The sequence below is a fragment of the Schistocerca nitens genome, chromosome 8 (genome assembly GCF_023898315.1).
Source record: "Schistocerca nitens isolate TAMUIC-IGC-003100 chromosome 8, iqSchNite1.1, whole genome shotgun sequence".
Taxonomy (NCBI): Eukaryota; Metazoa; Arthropoda; class Insecta; order Orthoptera; family Acrididae; genus Schistocerca; species Schistocerca nitens.
The window spans coordinates 416,849,542-416,866,481 of NC_064621.1; the positions used below are offsets into that span (position 1 = coordinate 416,849,542).

A 16,940-nucleotide genomic window follows, 5' to 3' on the forward strand; every position below is an offset into this window, starting at 1 on the left:
AGATGAAATACTGGCCTGTCCTACCCTTGCAGCATGGAGGTGAGGTCCCACATTCCACTGGATATTCATGGGCCATTGAGCAGCATGTCGTAAATTGCAAAATGGTGACTGTGTGGTGTGCAATGTCCAGTCACAGGTTAATTAGTGTGATATTCCTTGATGGCATGGTGACTACCAAATGGTATGTGAAGATTTTGCAAGATGATTTCATCCCCATTATCCAAAGTGACCCTGATTTTGACAAGAGGTGCTTCATGCAAGACGGAGCTCGACCCGATCGAAGCAGAAGACTGTTTTATGTCCTGGAGGAACAATTTGTGGACTGCATTCTGACTCTGGAGTTCCCAGAAGCCACTAGCATGGGCCTCAATTGGCCGCCATATTCTGAGTATCTGAACACATGTGACTCCTTTTTGTGGGGCAATATCAAAGATAAGGTGTACTGCAATAACCCTAAAACCATTGTTGAGCTGAAAACAGCCATTCAGAAGGTCATTGACAGCAATGATGTTTCAACACTGCAGCAGGTTAAGCAGAATTTTGCAATTCCAGGTCAAGCAGAATTTTGCAATTCACCCACGTCACATCATTGCCAATGGTGGAAGGTATATCAAACATGTCATAACCTAGATCCAAATATCTGTCACGACCTTTACATGTTGAATAAAGGGTGTGCTTGCCATAGTTTGTAATTATTTTTTTTTCATATAGTTCAATAATTGTCACCCTGTAAGTGATTCTTTTTTCAATACTGGTAATGTACGAACATGATGTGGGAAATCGATAAATCTAATGTAACTGATAGGTATATTTTCAACATAACACTGAAAAATAATTAAATAATACAAAATAAAGGATGTACAGTGTCTGAAATATAAGCATACAAAATCACACAAAAACTAACAAAAAGTAACACCAATATCAGCAAAAAATAACAAAAAAGTTTGCTAAAAATAACACCAAAACTGGCCATAAAATAAAACAATATTTTCCTGTCCCTTTTCACAACATTATATTGGAAAAATGTTGCTACAATATCATTTTCAGTTGTGTATAATTAGACATATTGACTTGTTTCAAATAAAAATTAATTTTAAACATAATACTGAAAAATAATGAAATCAGACAAAAATAAGGGGAGTTATATGGTATGGTAGCCCTCTAACCCCATCCAGGAAGAACATTGCCATTTTTACCTGAAGGGTGTGCTTTAGAAGATATAAGAGCTGGGAAGTTTTGCCCTCTAGAAATTTCTAGAGCATTCTAGAAGATTTGAGAATGTTTAAGAATGTCCCAGAACATTTGAGAGAATTCCACAATATTCCAGAATGTTCTGAAATGTTTCAGACTGATCCAGGATGTTCAGGGATAGTGTGGAACATTGAGCAAGATTCCAGAATGTTTGGGAACATCACACAACATGCCAGATCATTGTCGAACATTCCAGAACACCCTCAAATGTTGTGGAATGTTCTGGAACATTGTCTGCCATTTGAAGCCTTTCTAGTATGTTCTGGAATTCACCCTGGTGGGGCTACCCAGTGGTAGGGGTATAAAGTAAGACCTGTCGCAGGTTCAAGCATCAGTTTCTTATCAGTGACAAAGATAGGAACTGAAAAACTAGTGCAGTGAATAAATAAAAACAAACAGTGAAGTGTGAGTAGTCAAAGTGATACAGTGACTCCATATAAATCAAGTGTGAAAAATTTGTAAAGTGTACTTAGTGTATTTGTTAGTAAAAAGGTTATTTTATTTATACTTTAGTCAATGCCCAAATGTAAAAGAGGAGGAGCTTTTGCCAGTTCTGAATCAAAATGGCAAAAACAAAAAGAACAATGAAAAAACAAAACAGATAAAGAGTGCAAAGCATGTTTAAGTTCCCAACAAATAATAATGAGCGCCATGAAAAGCAGGGAAAACAAAGAACAACAAAATGAACAGATTGAAGAATCAATAATTGCAACACAGTCTTATAATAAAGGACTGTGAACTCAAGCCAGCCATGAAAATATCACCCTAAGAGAAGCACAGACAAGTAAACAGTACAACATAACAAATGAAGCATTTCACTATGACCCAACAAAATAATATAGCAAACACAAACATCTCGTAATTGGAAAAAATTAATAACATCTACCAATTTTGCAATGCAAAAAAATTCAATAGAGAAACATCAGGATTCTGTTGCCTGAATCAGAAAATTCAATTACCACCACTGAACACACCACTGCAGGCATTTTTACGTTACGTGATTGGGGAAACTCCAGATTCAAAACACTTCCTTCAAAATATAAAAGTGTACACCACCTGCTTCCAAATGATTTATTTTGGCACCACTTTGTTCAACACTAACAGAGATCAAACTGATTACTTTTTTTTCCCATTCAAGGACAAATCTATCAAAACTTGGGATCATTAATATCACTACCCAATGGAGACCGTAAATTTCTGCAAGTATGTTTCATCAGAAATGAAGAAACAGAAATTTATCAACAATGCACAAATATCAGTGGATTGAGATGAGAAGTAGTCCAAGATGTACAGAAGATCTTACACAAATACAATCAACTGTTTTACATATTCAAAACAGCAGTAGACCGAATGATTTTTGATGACTATAAAGTTATAATTTGAGCTGACAAAATACCACCAGTAGATGATGAAGATAGAACATGAACATCAATTTAATGCACCTCAGATAGACAAAGTTGCCACTGTAATTAAGACACAAGCGTGACATAATTGTACAACAAAGAAGAGGAGAACTACAATGCATTGCAGAGACACACTGTTCATTTGGTGCCCTCCAATATCCATTCATATTGCTGCATGAAGAGGATGGATATCATTTTTACATGAAACAAATCCAACCTGAAACAGGCGCAGAAACAAACCAAAAAGTCACCTCCAAGGAGTTCTATGCTTACTGTTCAATGATCAGAGACAATGAAACATACAATTCTTTGCATTCACTGTTTATTCTAATAATTCCTGGTAGATATGTATGCAAAAATAGAAGTGCAATGGATAATTTACATAAGACTAAATCAGAAGAAACTATGTATAGAAGACTACAGCCACCTTCAAGACGCAGTCATAAATTATGGAAACTCTGATGACATTGGAACAATAGTAAACTTACCCTCATCATACATAGGAAGTGCGAGGCACATCCACAAGCACTTTCAAGATGTCATGACCTCCACAAGAAAATATGGGTGACCTGACCTCTTCACAACATTCACATGCAACTCATTGTGGCCAGAAATCAAAGCACAACTAAGATATGGACGAGCCCGTCTGCATTGACAAGACATAATAGCCAGAATTTTCTGACAAAAACAAATGAGATCTATCATCAAAGTTATGACAAAATACCACATCTTTTGAACCATTAGATGCTGGATGTACATAATGGAATGGCAAATATGACTGCCTCATTCATACAATCTTATATGGCTGCATAACAGAATTCAACCAACAGGTATCAACAAAATCATCCAAGCAGAATTTCCCAATCCCAATATGATTCAGAACCAAAAGTGGTGGCTTCAGCAAAAATATGAATATGAGGCAGTGATGTACTGGAAATAGACAATCAATTGGTAAAAAATAGAAAGGAGCATATGGTGTTGTTGGCCTGGAGGCCTCACCTGGGAAGTCTCATTTCAGTCAAGAGGATGAAATGATGATGAGGACAATAACACAAACAGTCCAAGAGCGGAGAAAATCTCCAATCTGGCCAGGAATCGAACTCAGGCCCACTTGCATGGGAGGCAAATACATTACCAACCAGCTAAGCAAATCAATGGGTAGTACCGTATAACAAACTAATTTCCAAAATGTTCCAAGCACACATAAATGTAGAATACTGCAATTTAGTGAAATCCACCAAATATGTCTGTAAGTGTGTGAACAAAGCTAGTGACAAAGCAGTATTTCAAATACCCAGAGACAGCAGACAACAAAACAGAAATGGCAATATCCTCAAGTACCAAACAGGAAGATACATCAACAGTAATGAATCAGCAAGGCAGATTTTCGGTTTTCCCATACACGAATGCAAACACACTGTGCAGCATCTAGACATGCATTTAGAGAATGGACAGAGAGTTTATTTGACAGAAGACACCAACGGAAAAATTGCAAGTGAACCACCTTAGAATACAACATTAACAGCTTCTTATCAACTGTGACAAACAGATCCATTCACAAAAACATTACCTATTATATGTGGAACACAAGAAGAAAAATCTTTCAGTGATGAAAACAAGGTACTCCAGTAGAAGATCATCATGAAAACTGGTGCATTGGGCCAAGTATACGTCCAAACAGCACTGAATGTTTGTATCTCCAGATGTCGCTACATGAAATACAAGGACCAACAGGTTTCACAGATCTCAAGAGTGTTGACAGTTACCAATTACATACAGAGAAGCATGACAATGCTTAGTACTACTTGAAAATGACAACCACTGGGAATTAACATTACAAGAAGCCTCACTCACAGCCTCAGGTGAACGAATGAGAGACTTATTCACCATAGCTTTAATGACAAGCCCATCCTGAACTGACTATCAAATTCAATGATGACATCTTCAATGAAACACTCATTCACTTAGAAGATAAATTTTTAGCAACAAATAACCAGACCTTAGTACAACTTGGGGTGCAAACTCCATGAAAAGATGGTATCAATGTGCTAAACTTCGAAATTACAAAGGAAAAAAGCTACAACATCAATGAATTACTTCAATACGTTGCTCACAGCAAACCACTCGTCAAGGAAATTTACAATGTTGTCATGGACCAGATCAACATCAACAGTGGTGGAATTAGTTACCTGAAAACACCAGGCAGCACTGGGAAACCATTTCTTATAAATCTATTGCTGGTGGAAATGTGTGCTAAACAACACATTGCACTTGGACTGGTATCATCTGCCATTGCAGCCACATTAATGGAAGGTGGATGAACTGCCCATTCCACCAAACTACCATTGAATATAGCCAACAAACAATTCCTGATATGTAAAATCTCAAGATGATCTGGATGGGATGAACTTCTAAAGCAAGCTAAACTAACTCCTAAAGCGAGCTAAAATTATCTTCTGGTACAAATGCACAATGGCACACAAAAATCACTTGAAGCCATGGATAGAACATTACAAGACTTGTGAGAAAATTCTGAAGTGATGGAGGGAACTCGACTCATACTCTCAGGAGATTTTGAACAAACAGAAGCAGACAAGATCAAGGCATGCTTTAAAAACATCACACATACAAATACTTTGACTAACAAAAAATATGAGAGTTGAACTACTGAAAGGTGATACAACAGCATATTTTGTTCAACTTCTACCAATAGGTGAAGGAACATATCCTACTGACTGGATGATCGGCCTCATTAAACTCAGCAGTGATTTCTGCAACATTGCCACTGCTGAAAATGAACTCGTTGACCAAATTTATCCAAACATTGTTCACAACTATACTAATCCAGACTGGCTATTTGAAAGGGCAATTTTGGGAACTAAATATAATATTAGCGATGATATCAACTTTAATATTTAAAATAAAATTCCCAGTGAACAGAGAATATACTAACCAACTGAAAAGATGGTAAAATCATTGAAGAAAATGTGAACTTTCCTACAGAGATTCTAAACTCTTTGCAAGTACCAGGAAATCCATTATACTGTCTTCAACTTAAAATTGGATCTCTGATTGTACTACTCAGAAATCTCAACTCGCCAAAACTATGTAATGGAACAAGGATGATCGTCAAACAGCTATCAAATAACATCACTGAAGCTGAACTTATAACTGGAAAGTACAAAGGACGCACACTATTTATCCCCAGAATACCACTGATCTCCACTGAACTGCCATTTCAGTTTTAAAAATTGCAGTTTCCGATCAAATTAGCCTTCAGTTTTGCAGTTAACAAAGCACAAGGACAAACTTTAAAATATTGTGGCATCAAACTCAAAGAATCCTGCTTCTCTCATGGTCAGCTGTATGTAACTTGTTCTCAAATAGGAAATTCAAAAACTTTGTACGTATTCACCCTGGATAAGAAAATGAAAAATGCTTTTTATAAACAAGTATTGTAAACAGTTAGAATATGTTTTCAATGATTTTTTTACCTTGCATTCTTTAACAAGAATTGTAAATAGAATATTCTTTCACTAACATTTTTTTTACATCTTATACTTTACAGTTCATCATTTTATTCCAACAACCACACAGTCTCATATGAACTACCTGAGCAAAGTGGGGTACCGCACCTAGTTATTTGTAAATATTGTGTTACAGTTTTTAATCTACTGACAAATATGTATATTTCTTTTATTTTTTCAGGGAGTAATAATTCCAGCAATGCATGTGATGTTTACAAAATGGTTTCCCGAGCATGAACGTCAGAGACTATCTGGTGCCATATTTTCAGGTTATTATCAGATGTTTACTATTATATACGAATTGTTTACTTTTCATGAAGGAAAAGTAAGAGCTAAAGGTAGAATATCTATTTTTGCTGCTTGTTAGTGAGGTAACATGCAAAGTAATTTACTAAAACATTCATCAAATATTATAAAGCCACCTAATTTTCTTACGTACATTTTCAGTTACATGTTGAGCTAAGTGATGAGTAATGTGAGGTGTCATTAAAGATAGTGTTTCATAAATACATATCTTGTACTTATTGATGAACTATTCATAGAAAAGGATTGTGAAATTTTTACTTCCGCTTGTTTGCAGCAAACTACATGGGTACGCTACTTTCAATGGCAGTATCAGGAACAATGGTGAAGAACTTAGGATGGCCCTCTGTATTTTACATTTTTGGTGGTATTTCAACAGTTACAATAATTCCATGGGTATACTTTGTATACAGTGAACCCGAATCTCATCCAAGAATTACAGAGAAAGAATTAAGATATATTCTGGAAAATACTGGATGTAGTAGGGAAGAAAATCGTAGCAAAGAGCCAGCGGACAGCCAGGTACATTTCAATAATATTTATGGAAATTAAATAATAATCATCTCTCAAGCTTACCACTTTGTAGAAATAACTGAATTTGCTTAATTTATGGGGGCTATTCATAAATAAACTTCCAACTGGCTATTAAAAAAAAAAGAAAATGGTAGATAAAGTATTTTATATACAATCTGTACCTACATGCAGAAACTACTTCTCCACATAATTGCCACCCCTATTCAAACATTTGTCACCCTGTGACACCAGCTTCTGTATCCCTTCATCAAAGAATGTTGCTAAAAATGGCTCTGAGCACTATGGGACTCAACTGCTGAGGTCATTAGTCCCCTAGAACTTAGAACTAGTTAAACCTAACTAACCTACGGACATCACAAACATCCATTCCCGAGGCAGGATTCGAACCTGCGACCGTAGCGGTCTTGCGGTTCCAGACTGCAGCAGCTTTAACCGCACGGCCACTTCGGCCGGCAAGAATGTTGCTGCATGATGCTTCAGCCAGTTGTTGACAGCATCTTTGGGTGCAGCGTCAATCATGAAGTGATTAGTTGCAGCTCAACCTTCATCTTGGAAAGTGATGAAAATCACTTCATGCCAATTCTGGACTATAGAGAGAATGAAACTTCCTTGCAGATTAAAACCATGTGCCGACTGAGACTCAACTCAGGACCTTGGCCTTTTGAGGCAAGTGCTCTACTGACAGAGCTACCAAAGCACAAGGTAGGAAATGAGGTACTGGCATAAGTAAAGATGTGAGGGGGTGAGTTGCGCTTGGGTTGCTCAGCCAGTAGAGCACTTGCCTGAGAAAGGCAAATGTCCTGCATTCAAGTCTCAGTCCAGCATACAGTTTTAATCTGCCAGGAAGTTTCATATCAGTGCACACTTCACTGAAGAGTAAAAACGTCATTCTACAGACAGAATGCTGAAAAACCTTCCAGCCAAAAATATGAGATTTACTTTCATTCAGTTCTCATTTTGGGGTCACACATTGTTGTAAAGGAGAAGGACTTTTTCCCCAAACTGTTTGTTTCAGGTTGATCCTAGGAGTTCCATAAGAGTTTGACGGTAAACCTGTGATGTCACAATATTCTCATTTGTTACTCTTATGAATTTCATTTGATATCTTGGAAAACTGTAACCATCATTTTGCAGTTTGACAGCATTTGCTTGAATGTTTTGGATTCACTGGAGAAATGAGTGTGCTTCCACTGATGGACTGTTCATTATTATTGTAATTCATGTACTGCACCCATGTCTTGTCCTCAGTCATGATTCTGTTCACAAATTCGTCCTACATCTTAGTGTAGTGTTGAAGGGATGTCACACCCAAACCCATTTTTTCAGTTTTATGTATATCAGTTAGACATGTTGTTACCCACCGTGTACAAAACTCCTCATAACCTAACCTCTCTGAGACAGTGTTAAAGAGGGTCATCCTTGAAATCTGAGTCTTATCTTCATAAAGTTCAGAAATAGTGAGTCAAAGTCTCACATATACATTTTCATCAGCATGTTGCACAAGTTTATAAGTCACATCTGAATGTCTTTCCTGACCAATTTCATCATGAACATATGTGCAACCAGCCTCAAATTTTCTGTACTGCTCCCTCACAACACTATCACTCTTAACTCCATCCACATACACACTACACAACTGACAAAGAATCTCAGCATCATTGACTCCTTCTGCTTGCTTGAAGCGAATGACAGAACATAGCTCACAACTACAGGAGACGCAATGACATCATCTATTTAAATCACTTGCTGCTTACGCAGTGACAAACACAACAGAGCTGACTGACACAACATGACCTACAAAGTCTGTTTTTGAACCCCTCGCACAATGTAACTGCAAACATTTATTTTTAATAGCCAGTTGTGGGTTAATTTATGACTAGTCCTCATATTTATTTTTTCTGATAATATGTTATTAATCTAGTTATTTTCTTTTCTCGGATTTATGAAGTCCATTACATCCTTCTTATTTAAAAAAAAAATACACTTTGGACTTTATTAAATATTCAGTATTTCTGTAATTTATGAGACATTGTTTTCTTCAGATGAAAATAGATGAAAGATTTGTAAAAACAAAGAATCAAATAAAAATGTCTTTGCAGGAATAAAATTTCAAGTTTAGTTTCTTTATTTTTTATTTTCTTTATTTAATTTTATTTTTTATGTGGGACAAAGACTTAGAAATGAGAGGAAATTATAATGATGTAAGAGTTTAATAGCAAATGACAAAGTAATTAGCATTAGAGTAACATTCAAGTTAGTTTGGAAGAAAAGTCAACCAATGAATTTGTATAGTAGCAGGAAAGAGGTGGAATGCTGTTCATTTATTGGAACAATATTGAGGAGAAAATAATTAACTAGTCAGGAGGTTTAAAAGATGAACATATTAATAGAAAATAAAGAAAGAATAATAATCTTCATCATTTTTCAGGCCTCTTCAGTTCTCAATAGCAGATTTAAATGCCTCAGTAAATATTCTTTGACATTACAGTTACATCATACAAACTTCCGTCTTTCTGAAACAAATGTCACACAGTTCCATTTTTTTCCTCTTGCTCTCTTCTTAGCTCTTGCTGAAGAGGTGACCATAAAGCTCGAGATGTAGTATTCCTTTATATGCAAGTAATAACATTTTTTATCAATAACAGATACTTCACTTGTGTTTATAATCATCTGATGTCTACTTTTGAGCTTTTAATTTTCCAATTTAAGCTTTATTTACCCTGTATTAAAATTTGTATGACTACTGTTATTACAATAATGATAATCTGAAATTCTCACTTCTGTTAGGATAATTCAAACAGAACTAATCCATGGATTATGATAGTGTTGACTCCTGGCATGTGGGCACACTGTCTTGTTCTGTTTGCTGTTGGATGGGTCAACTACACATTGCTTTCAGAATTACCAACATATATGCAAAACATTTTACACTTTGACATTGATGAGGTAAGTATATTATTTACTTCGTATGTAAAATACTGTCCATTGATTACCATTACAAATGCTAGATGAGTCATTATTGCTTACATACAAGCAAACATGACAAATTAATTTTAGGTTTTCCTTTCATTTTTGAATAAGAAACAGTGTCTACCTCTACTATGGCCATCAGAAAGTTTGAAGATTATAGTTCACTGAATAATTATCATTAACTAAAACATTTATCTAAAATAAGTAGTATTCATAAGATTAGTTAAATCTTACTATTTATTAAAAAAGTACCCTTAACTGAATTTCTTGGGCAAAATACAAAATGTGAGCTACTGACAAACTGAATAAATGTAATTTTTCATCAATAAATTAGTATAATTTAGTTTATTTAATCAAAATAAGTGATGGTGAAAAGAGCTAAAAAGACCAAATGGGTCCTTCTGCTGAGTAGAAATGTATTTAATTGTAAATATTGTTTTCTGAAATGTATGCTTAGTACCATAAAAATGAGTGTAAATTCTTACCTGATGCAGTGGAATATAAATGTCTTAAAATCAAAATCTTCCAGCAACCTAAGCTACAATCTTGATGGTTTACAAATTCTTCACTCAGAATGTAAAATTATATAAACTGTTTGTTTAAATGAACATTGTCTTGGCTAGATACAATAATATTTTAAATAAAACTGAAAATTTCAAAATTGAAAGCAACTACTGCAAGGGAAAAAAATATTGTGGAGATTGCTGCATATTCCTGAATTCTGCTATAAGCCATGTAGTGAAAACACATTTCAATTACTTGAATGAAGATTGAATACTTGAAAACCTCTGCATAGAGCTTAAGGACCCAGTTTACAGAATTCCAGAAAAAGCATTAATTACACCATTCCTCTCTTAATTCCAATACATGATGGATAAACTAAAGAAAGAAAAATTTTTTAACAGTTGCTGATTTTAATAAAAAAATGCGAATGACAACAAAGGATCAACAAAATTTATTGATTCAATTAAAAAGCCTGGTTTTAAACTAAATTTTTCAGTGTTCACCAGAGAAAACACTCACTCAGCAACATGCACTGATAACATTGTAATAAATTATTTTTTTGATATGTACATAAATTCTGTTTAGACTTAGGACTTTCTAATCACTCAGCCTTGTTTTTCTCACAGTCAAAAACTGATAAATATAATACAAGAAACAACTTAGGTATATTACAAGAAGTTGCAATAAAAGAAATATTGAAATATTCTATGAGAAACTGAGTAAAGTTACATGGTCTGACAAGGACAGTGATTTAACAAATGAAAGCTTTAGTAAATTTTTAAATAGTTTTCTTGGAGTATTTAATGGAACTTTCCCACAAGAACATATTGCAATAAAGTATTAAGTAAGATAAGGTGGATCACACCTCCACTCAGTGAGAGGAAAAGAAAGTTACACAATCATAAGTACAACAAAGATTCTCATTTTGTAAAAGATGTTAAAACTATAAAATTATTTTTTAAAAAGCTGAAAAAGCTTAAAAACAAATGGCAAATAATAAAGTCATTTTAGGGTAAAAAAATAAAACAATGGCAGTATGGTCTTTAGTAAAGTCTAACTTGGGTTTAAAAAATTACAAGCAAGACATTTCAAAAATTAAACTTAAGGAAAAATCTGTTGTAAATCCAGCTCAAATATCTGAGTATTTCAATGAGTACTTCATAAATGTATAAAAATCTGATTTAGATGTACTGAATTATGAGCACAAAGTAAATACACTCCTGGAAATTGAAATAAGAACACCGTGAATTCATTGTCCCAGGAAGGGGAAACTTTATTGACACATTCCTGGGGTCAGATACATCACATGATCACACTGACAGAACCACAGGCACATAGACACAGGCAACAGAGCATGCACAATGTCGGCACTAGTACAGTGTATATCCACCTTTCGCAGCAATGCAGGCTGCTATTCTCCCATAGAGACGATCGTAGAGATGCTGGATGTAGTCCTGTGGAATGGCTTGCCATGCCATTTCCACCTGGCTCCTCAGTTGGACCAGCGTTCGTGCTGGACGTGCAGACCGCGTGAGACGACGCTTCATCCAGTCCCAAACATGCTCAATGGGGGACAGATCCGGAGATCTTGCCGGCCAGGGTAGTTGACTTACACCTTCTAGAGCACGTTGGGTGGCACGGGATACATGCGGACGTGCATTGTCCTGTTGGAACAGCAAGTTCCCTTGCTGGTCTAGGAATGGTAGAACCATGGGTTCGAACACGGTTTGGATGTACCGTGCACTATTCAGTGTCCCCTCGACGATCACCGGTGGTGTACGGCCAGTGTAGGAGATCGCTCCCCACACCATGATGCCGGGTGTTGGCCCTGTGTGCCTCGGTCGTATGCAGTCCTGATTGTGGCGCTCACCTGCACGGCGCCAAACACGCATACGACCATCATTGGCACCAAGGCAGAAGCGACTCTCATCGCTGAAGACGACACGTCTCCATTCGTCCCTCCATTCACGCCTGTCGCGACACCACTGGAGGCGGGCTGCACGATGTTGGGGTGTGAGCGGAAGACGGCCTAACGGTGTGCGGGACCGTAGCCCAGCTTCATGGAGACGGTTGCGAATGGTCCTCGCCGATACCCCAGGAGCAACAGTGTCCCTAATTTGCTGGGAAGTGGCGGTGCGGTCCCCTACGGCACTGCGTAGGATCCTACGGTCTTGGCGTGCATCCGTGCGTCGCTGCGGTCCAGTCCCAGGTCGACGGGCACGAGCACCTTCCGCCGACCACAGGCGACAACATCGATGTACTGTGGAGACCTCACGCCCCACGTGTTGAGCAATTCGGCGGTACGTCCACCCGGCCTCCCGCATGCCCACTATACGCCCTCGCTCAAAGTCCGTCAACTGCACATACGGTTCACGTCCACGCTGTCGCGGCATGCTACCAGTGTTAAAGACTGCGATGGAGCTCCGTATGCCACGGCAAACTGGCTGACACTGACGGTGGCGGTGCACAAATGCTGCGCAGCTAGCGCCATTCGACGGCCAACACCGCGGTTCCTGGCGTGTCCGCTGTGCCGTGCGTGTGATCATTGCTTGTACAGCCCTCTCGCAGTGTCCGGAGCAAGTATGGTGGGTCTGACACACCGGTGTCAATGTGTTCTTTTTTCCATTTCCAGGAGTGTAGTTTTGGGTTGAAAGACGGTGTCAGTGGATGTCTTATAAATACAACATGGTCTCAACAAATGGTATTAAAAATGTCATACTGTCCTTAAAAACCAAAGACTCTACAGGTTGGGATGGGTCACCCACCAAAGTAATTAAAGAAGGTTACAACATGATAGCTCACCCTCTATCTCTCATAATGAACAAAACATTTAAGGAAGATTGCTTTCCAATTCTTTTAAAACAAGTAGAAGTATTTTCAAAAGGTTCAAAAGATGATAGGTGAATTATTCTATTTCTATACTCCAAATCATATCCAAAATATTTGAAAAAATTGTTGCTTAACATATTCAAAGCTTCATTACACAGTACAATATCGTTTCACATAATCAATATGACTTCCAACAAGGTAAAAGCACACCAGATGCCATAAATGAGTTTATTGAAAAAATTTTTTCATTGTTAGCCAGGAAATCTAAAATTGCAGGAATATTCTGTGATCTTCCAAAAGCATTTGATTCTGTAAGCCATGCCCTGCTGTTTTTCAAACTCGATAGGTCTGGAATAAATGATATGCTTTGAATTGGTTTGAACCATATCTCACTGAGAAAGAACAAATGTTAATAATTACATCAAATGGAGCAGTTTACTTCTCAGAGTGGAAAACTGTATCACAAGGTGTTTCTCAAGGCTCAGTCCTTGGGCCAATTTTATTCCTGTTCTCTGAAAATGATTTGCCTCTCAATATAAATATTCATCCAACCGAAAATGTAAATGCTGAAAATATACCACAGAGTGTCATGAAGAACTTGGAAACATGGTTCACTCTAAATCAATTAATGTTAAACATTTCAAAAACCCATATGATGAGTTTTAAAACAAAAATGTCAAAACCTGAAGAAATGTTTATTATTCACAAAAATCAAAAAATAACTCAGCTCTGTCAAATTCCTAGGAGTAAATTTAGATAGAAATTTCAAATGGAGAACACATATAGAATATCTAGCAAATAAATTAAACAGGCTTTCATTTTCAATGGAAATTTTAGCCAGTGCAACTAATATAGACGACAGGGAAGTGTAATATTAAAACTTTTTTGAATCCATTATTAGACACACCATATTTTTTGAGGAGGCTCAGGAAACATTATAAAAATCTTAAAGCTACAAAAAACAATCATTCATAACATGTGCACTGCAAAGCCAAGGGCATCGTGTTGACCATTATTTATAGAACTAAAAATATTAACTGTCCCCTCATTATACACATTTGAGGTGATTCCTTTCCTATGCAGCAGAGCTGATCTATTTTAAATAAATCATTTTCAACACTTGCACTACACAAGACATAAAGAAAATGTTATGCTCACTTTACATCACTTAAAATTGTATGCACAGACCCCTTAATATATAGCCATGAAAATTCACAACAAAATAAAAGGGTGTGACATAACAAATATGAAGCTAAATACTTTAAAAAGCAAGTTACGTCATTTTCTAATTGAAATAAGCTACTACTCAGTTGAAGATTGCAATGACGAACTGATACTTTGAGCTGGACTCTTAAAATGAAATAAAAAGTTACCTGCTACTTATAGTGGATGCAAATTCTGCAAGAGCTTCAGGGAGAAGCTTGAATAAATTCTTCAAAGAGTAATATTTTAAGTTTGACAAATTTTAAATAAGTAAATTCTTCAACAAGTAATACTGTGTTTACCAAAATTTTTAAATAAGTAAACTGTGAGCCTGTCTTGTCTCCTGTATATCACTCTCATGTTTTGAAGCTCTGTATGTTATGAGAAAAGACATTTCACACTTCAAACAAGACAGCTATATGTGTTTTCCTCTGTGGCATTTAACAATTTATCTATACAGCTGAGAAAACAGAAAGTTTATTTTTAAATTTCAAGCTGATTTTGAATCAGCCCAGAAAGAATTAAAACACTCAAGAATTTTATACTGGAGCAATAATGTTGTAAATGTATTATATGACAAGATTAGAATGAACCCTGCCATTTAATCTGGGAGGTATGGCAAATTTTCAATATTTTGAATAGTTTTGGTGCTTTGAATTATTTTGACAAAACCATGCATATAAACAAGAGATTAGGTTGTTGGAAATAGCCCCAGTAAAAAGTCAAAGATTGTGGTCAGAGAGCTAAATGTGTCCTTCTAATAAGTGGCAGTCACAGATGTGTAATGCCAGAAACTGTTCATAAAACCCTGGATAAGAGCTACCAAATTATGATGATGATCCATACTCTGAAAACCTTTTCTTTTTATTTTTCAGGCTGGATTTATATCTGCACTGCCTTACTTATTTGGTTGGATGAGCTGCAGCATATACAGTTTCCTAACACAGTGGTTCATACAAAAGGGCATGCGTAAGATTGTTGCTTTCAAAATATGGGATGCAATAGGTAATTATTATTTTTATACAAAACTGTCTTCTGCTGCTCTTTTATTGTCAAATGGATGAAACTTCTTTATAATTTCTAACTCACTCTTATTGGCACAAAACTCTAACAGTTCCAGTAAGTATATGAGTAAAGATAAGCAAAAATCTGTCCCCCACATGTAATGGAATTGATGAGTAGAACATTTCTGCATAAAGTATATCCATAATAAAGTACAATTAAACAGTATTTCATCCATTGTAAGTGTATAAGTTTCTGCCCCATTCAGTACATTTGATGTATTATGTTTCTGTCTTCATAAAAATTTGCTGAAACCACAAATTACTGTTGCCGATCTGACATTTATCAGGTAAAATCTACAAACTAAGCAGCTATTTCTAGTCAGAGATTCTGTTTATAGTTTAGAAGATAGCAGAGGTGTTACTTATCATCATAAAAGCAACTGGATCACAGCATCCAGAAGGTAAGACCTATTCATCCTGTGCAGAAAAAAGAATGAGCAAGTGGAAAATTGTTCTTTTATATTGTAAAATATTAAAATAATCATTAACAAGAATTTTATTGCACTCACATATTACCTTCCACTGAAGCTCATCCTCTGTCATCTGCCAAAGCCAAAAAATGTTTTTATTTGTGTCTATCTTTTTAACAACAATGTAGGAAAAGACAGATTGCTACTTACGGTAAAGAAGACACATTAAGTTGCAGACAGGCACAATTAAAGGACACCTATATAAAGCTTTCAGCCACAGCCTTCACCAGTAAAAAAGAGACACAAACACCATTCATACATACAAGCAAGTGGACCTCATGGACATGACTGCCAACTCCAGCATCTTGAGCCAGAATGCAACCATCACATTGGATGCAAGCATCAATTTGGTGGGAGTGGGAAAGGGGAAGGTATGGTACTGTATTTGTGTAGAGAGAGATGAACACTGTCTGGTGGAGAGTACAGGCACAGTGTCAGGAAGTTGTGGAGAAGGGAGGTGGGGAAAAAATGAGCATATAAGGAGAGGAGTGGGGAAACATGGACAGATGTGTTGACAGAAGGCGGAAAATAAACAGGATGGGAGATGAGAATGGAGAGGAGATAACAAGACAGAGAGGATGGAAGCTGTTGGGTGGAGGGTGTGAGGACAGTATGCTACTGTAGCTTGAGAGTGGAATAATTATGGGAGTAGGGAATATGTTGTAAGGATAACTCCCAAATGTGCAGTTCAGAAAAGCTGTTGGTGGAGGAAAGGATCCAGATGGCTCAGATAGTGAAGCAGCCATTGAAACCAAGTGTGTTATGTTCAGCTACATGTTGTGCCACAGGGTGGTCTACTTTGCTTTTGGCCACAGTTTGGCAGTGGTTGTTCATGCTGGCGGACAGCTGGTTGATAGTCATACCAATGTAAAAAGCTGTGCA

At 36.6% G+C, this 16,940-nt stretch overlaps 1 protein-coding gene across 1 annotated transcript in view; it reads left to right on the forward strand.

Moving 5' to 3' along the window:
* Positions 1-16,940, forward strand: part of LOC126199235 (sialin-like) — a 56,677-nt gene that overhangs the window by 18,872 nt on the left and 20,865 nt on the right. Inside the window, exons 4-7 of the mRNA XM_049936026.1 lie at positions 6,363-6,450; positions 6,762-7,006; positions 9,806-9,964; positions 15,400-15,529. Coding sequence (XP_049791983.1) covers positions 6,363-6,450; positions 6,762-7,006; positions 9,806-9,964; positions 15,400-15,529 — 622 coding nt within the window. The remainder of the gene's footprint in view (positions 1-6,362; positions 6,451-6,761; positions 7,007-9,805; positions 9,965-15,399; positions 15,530-16,940) is intronic.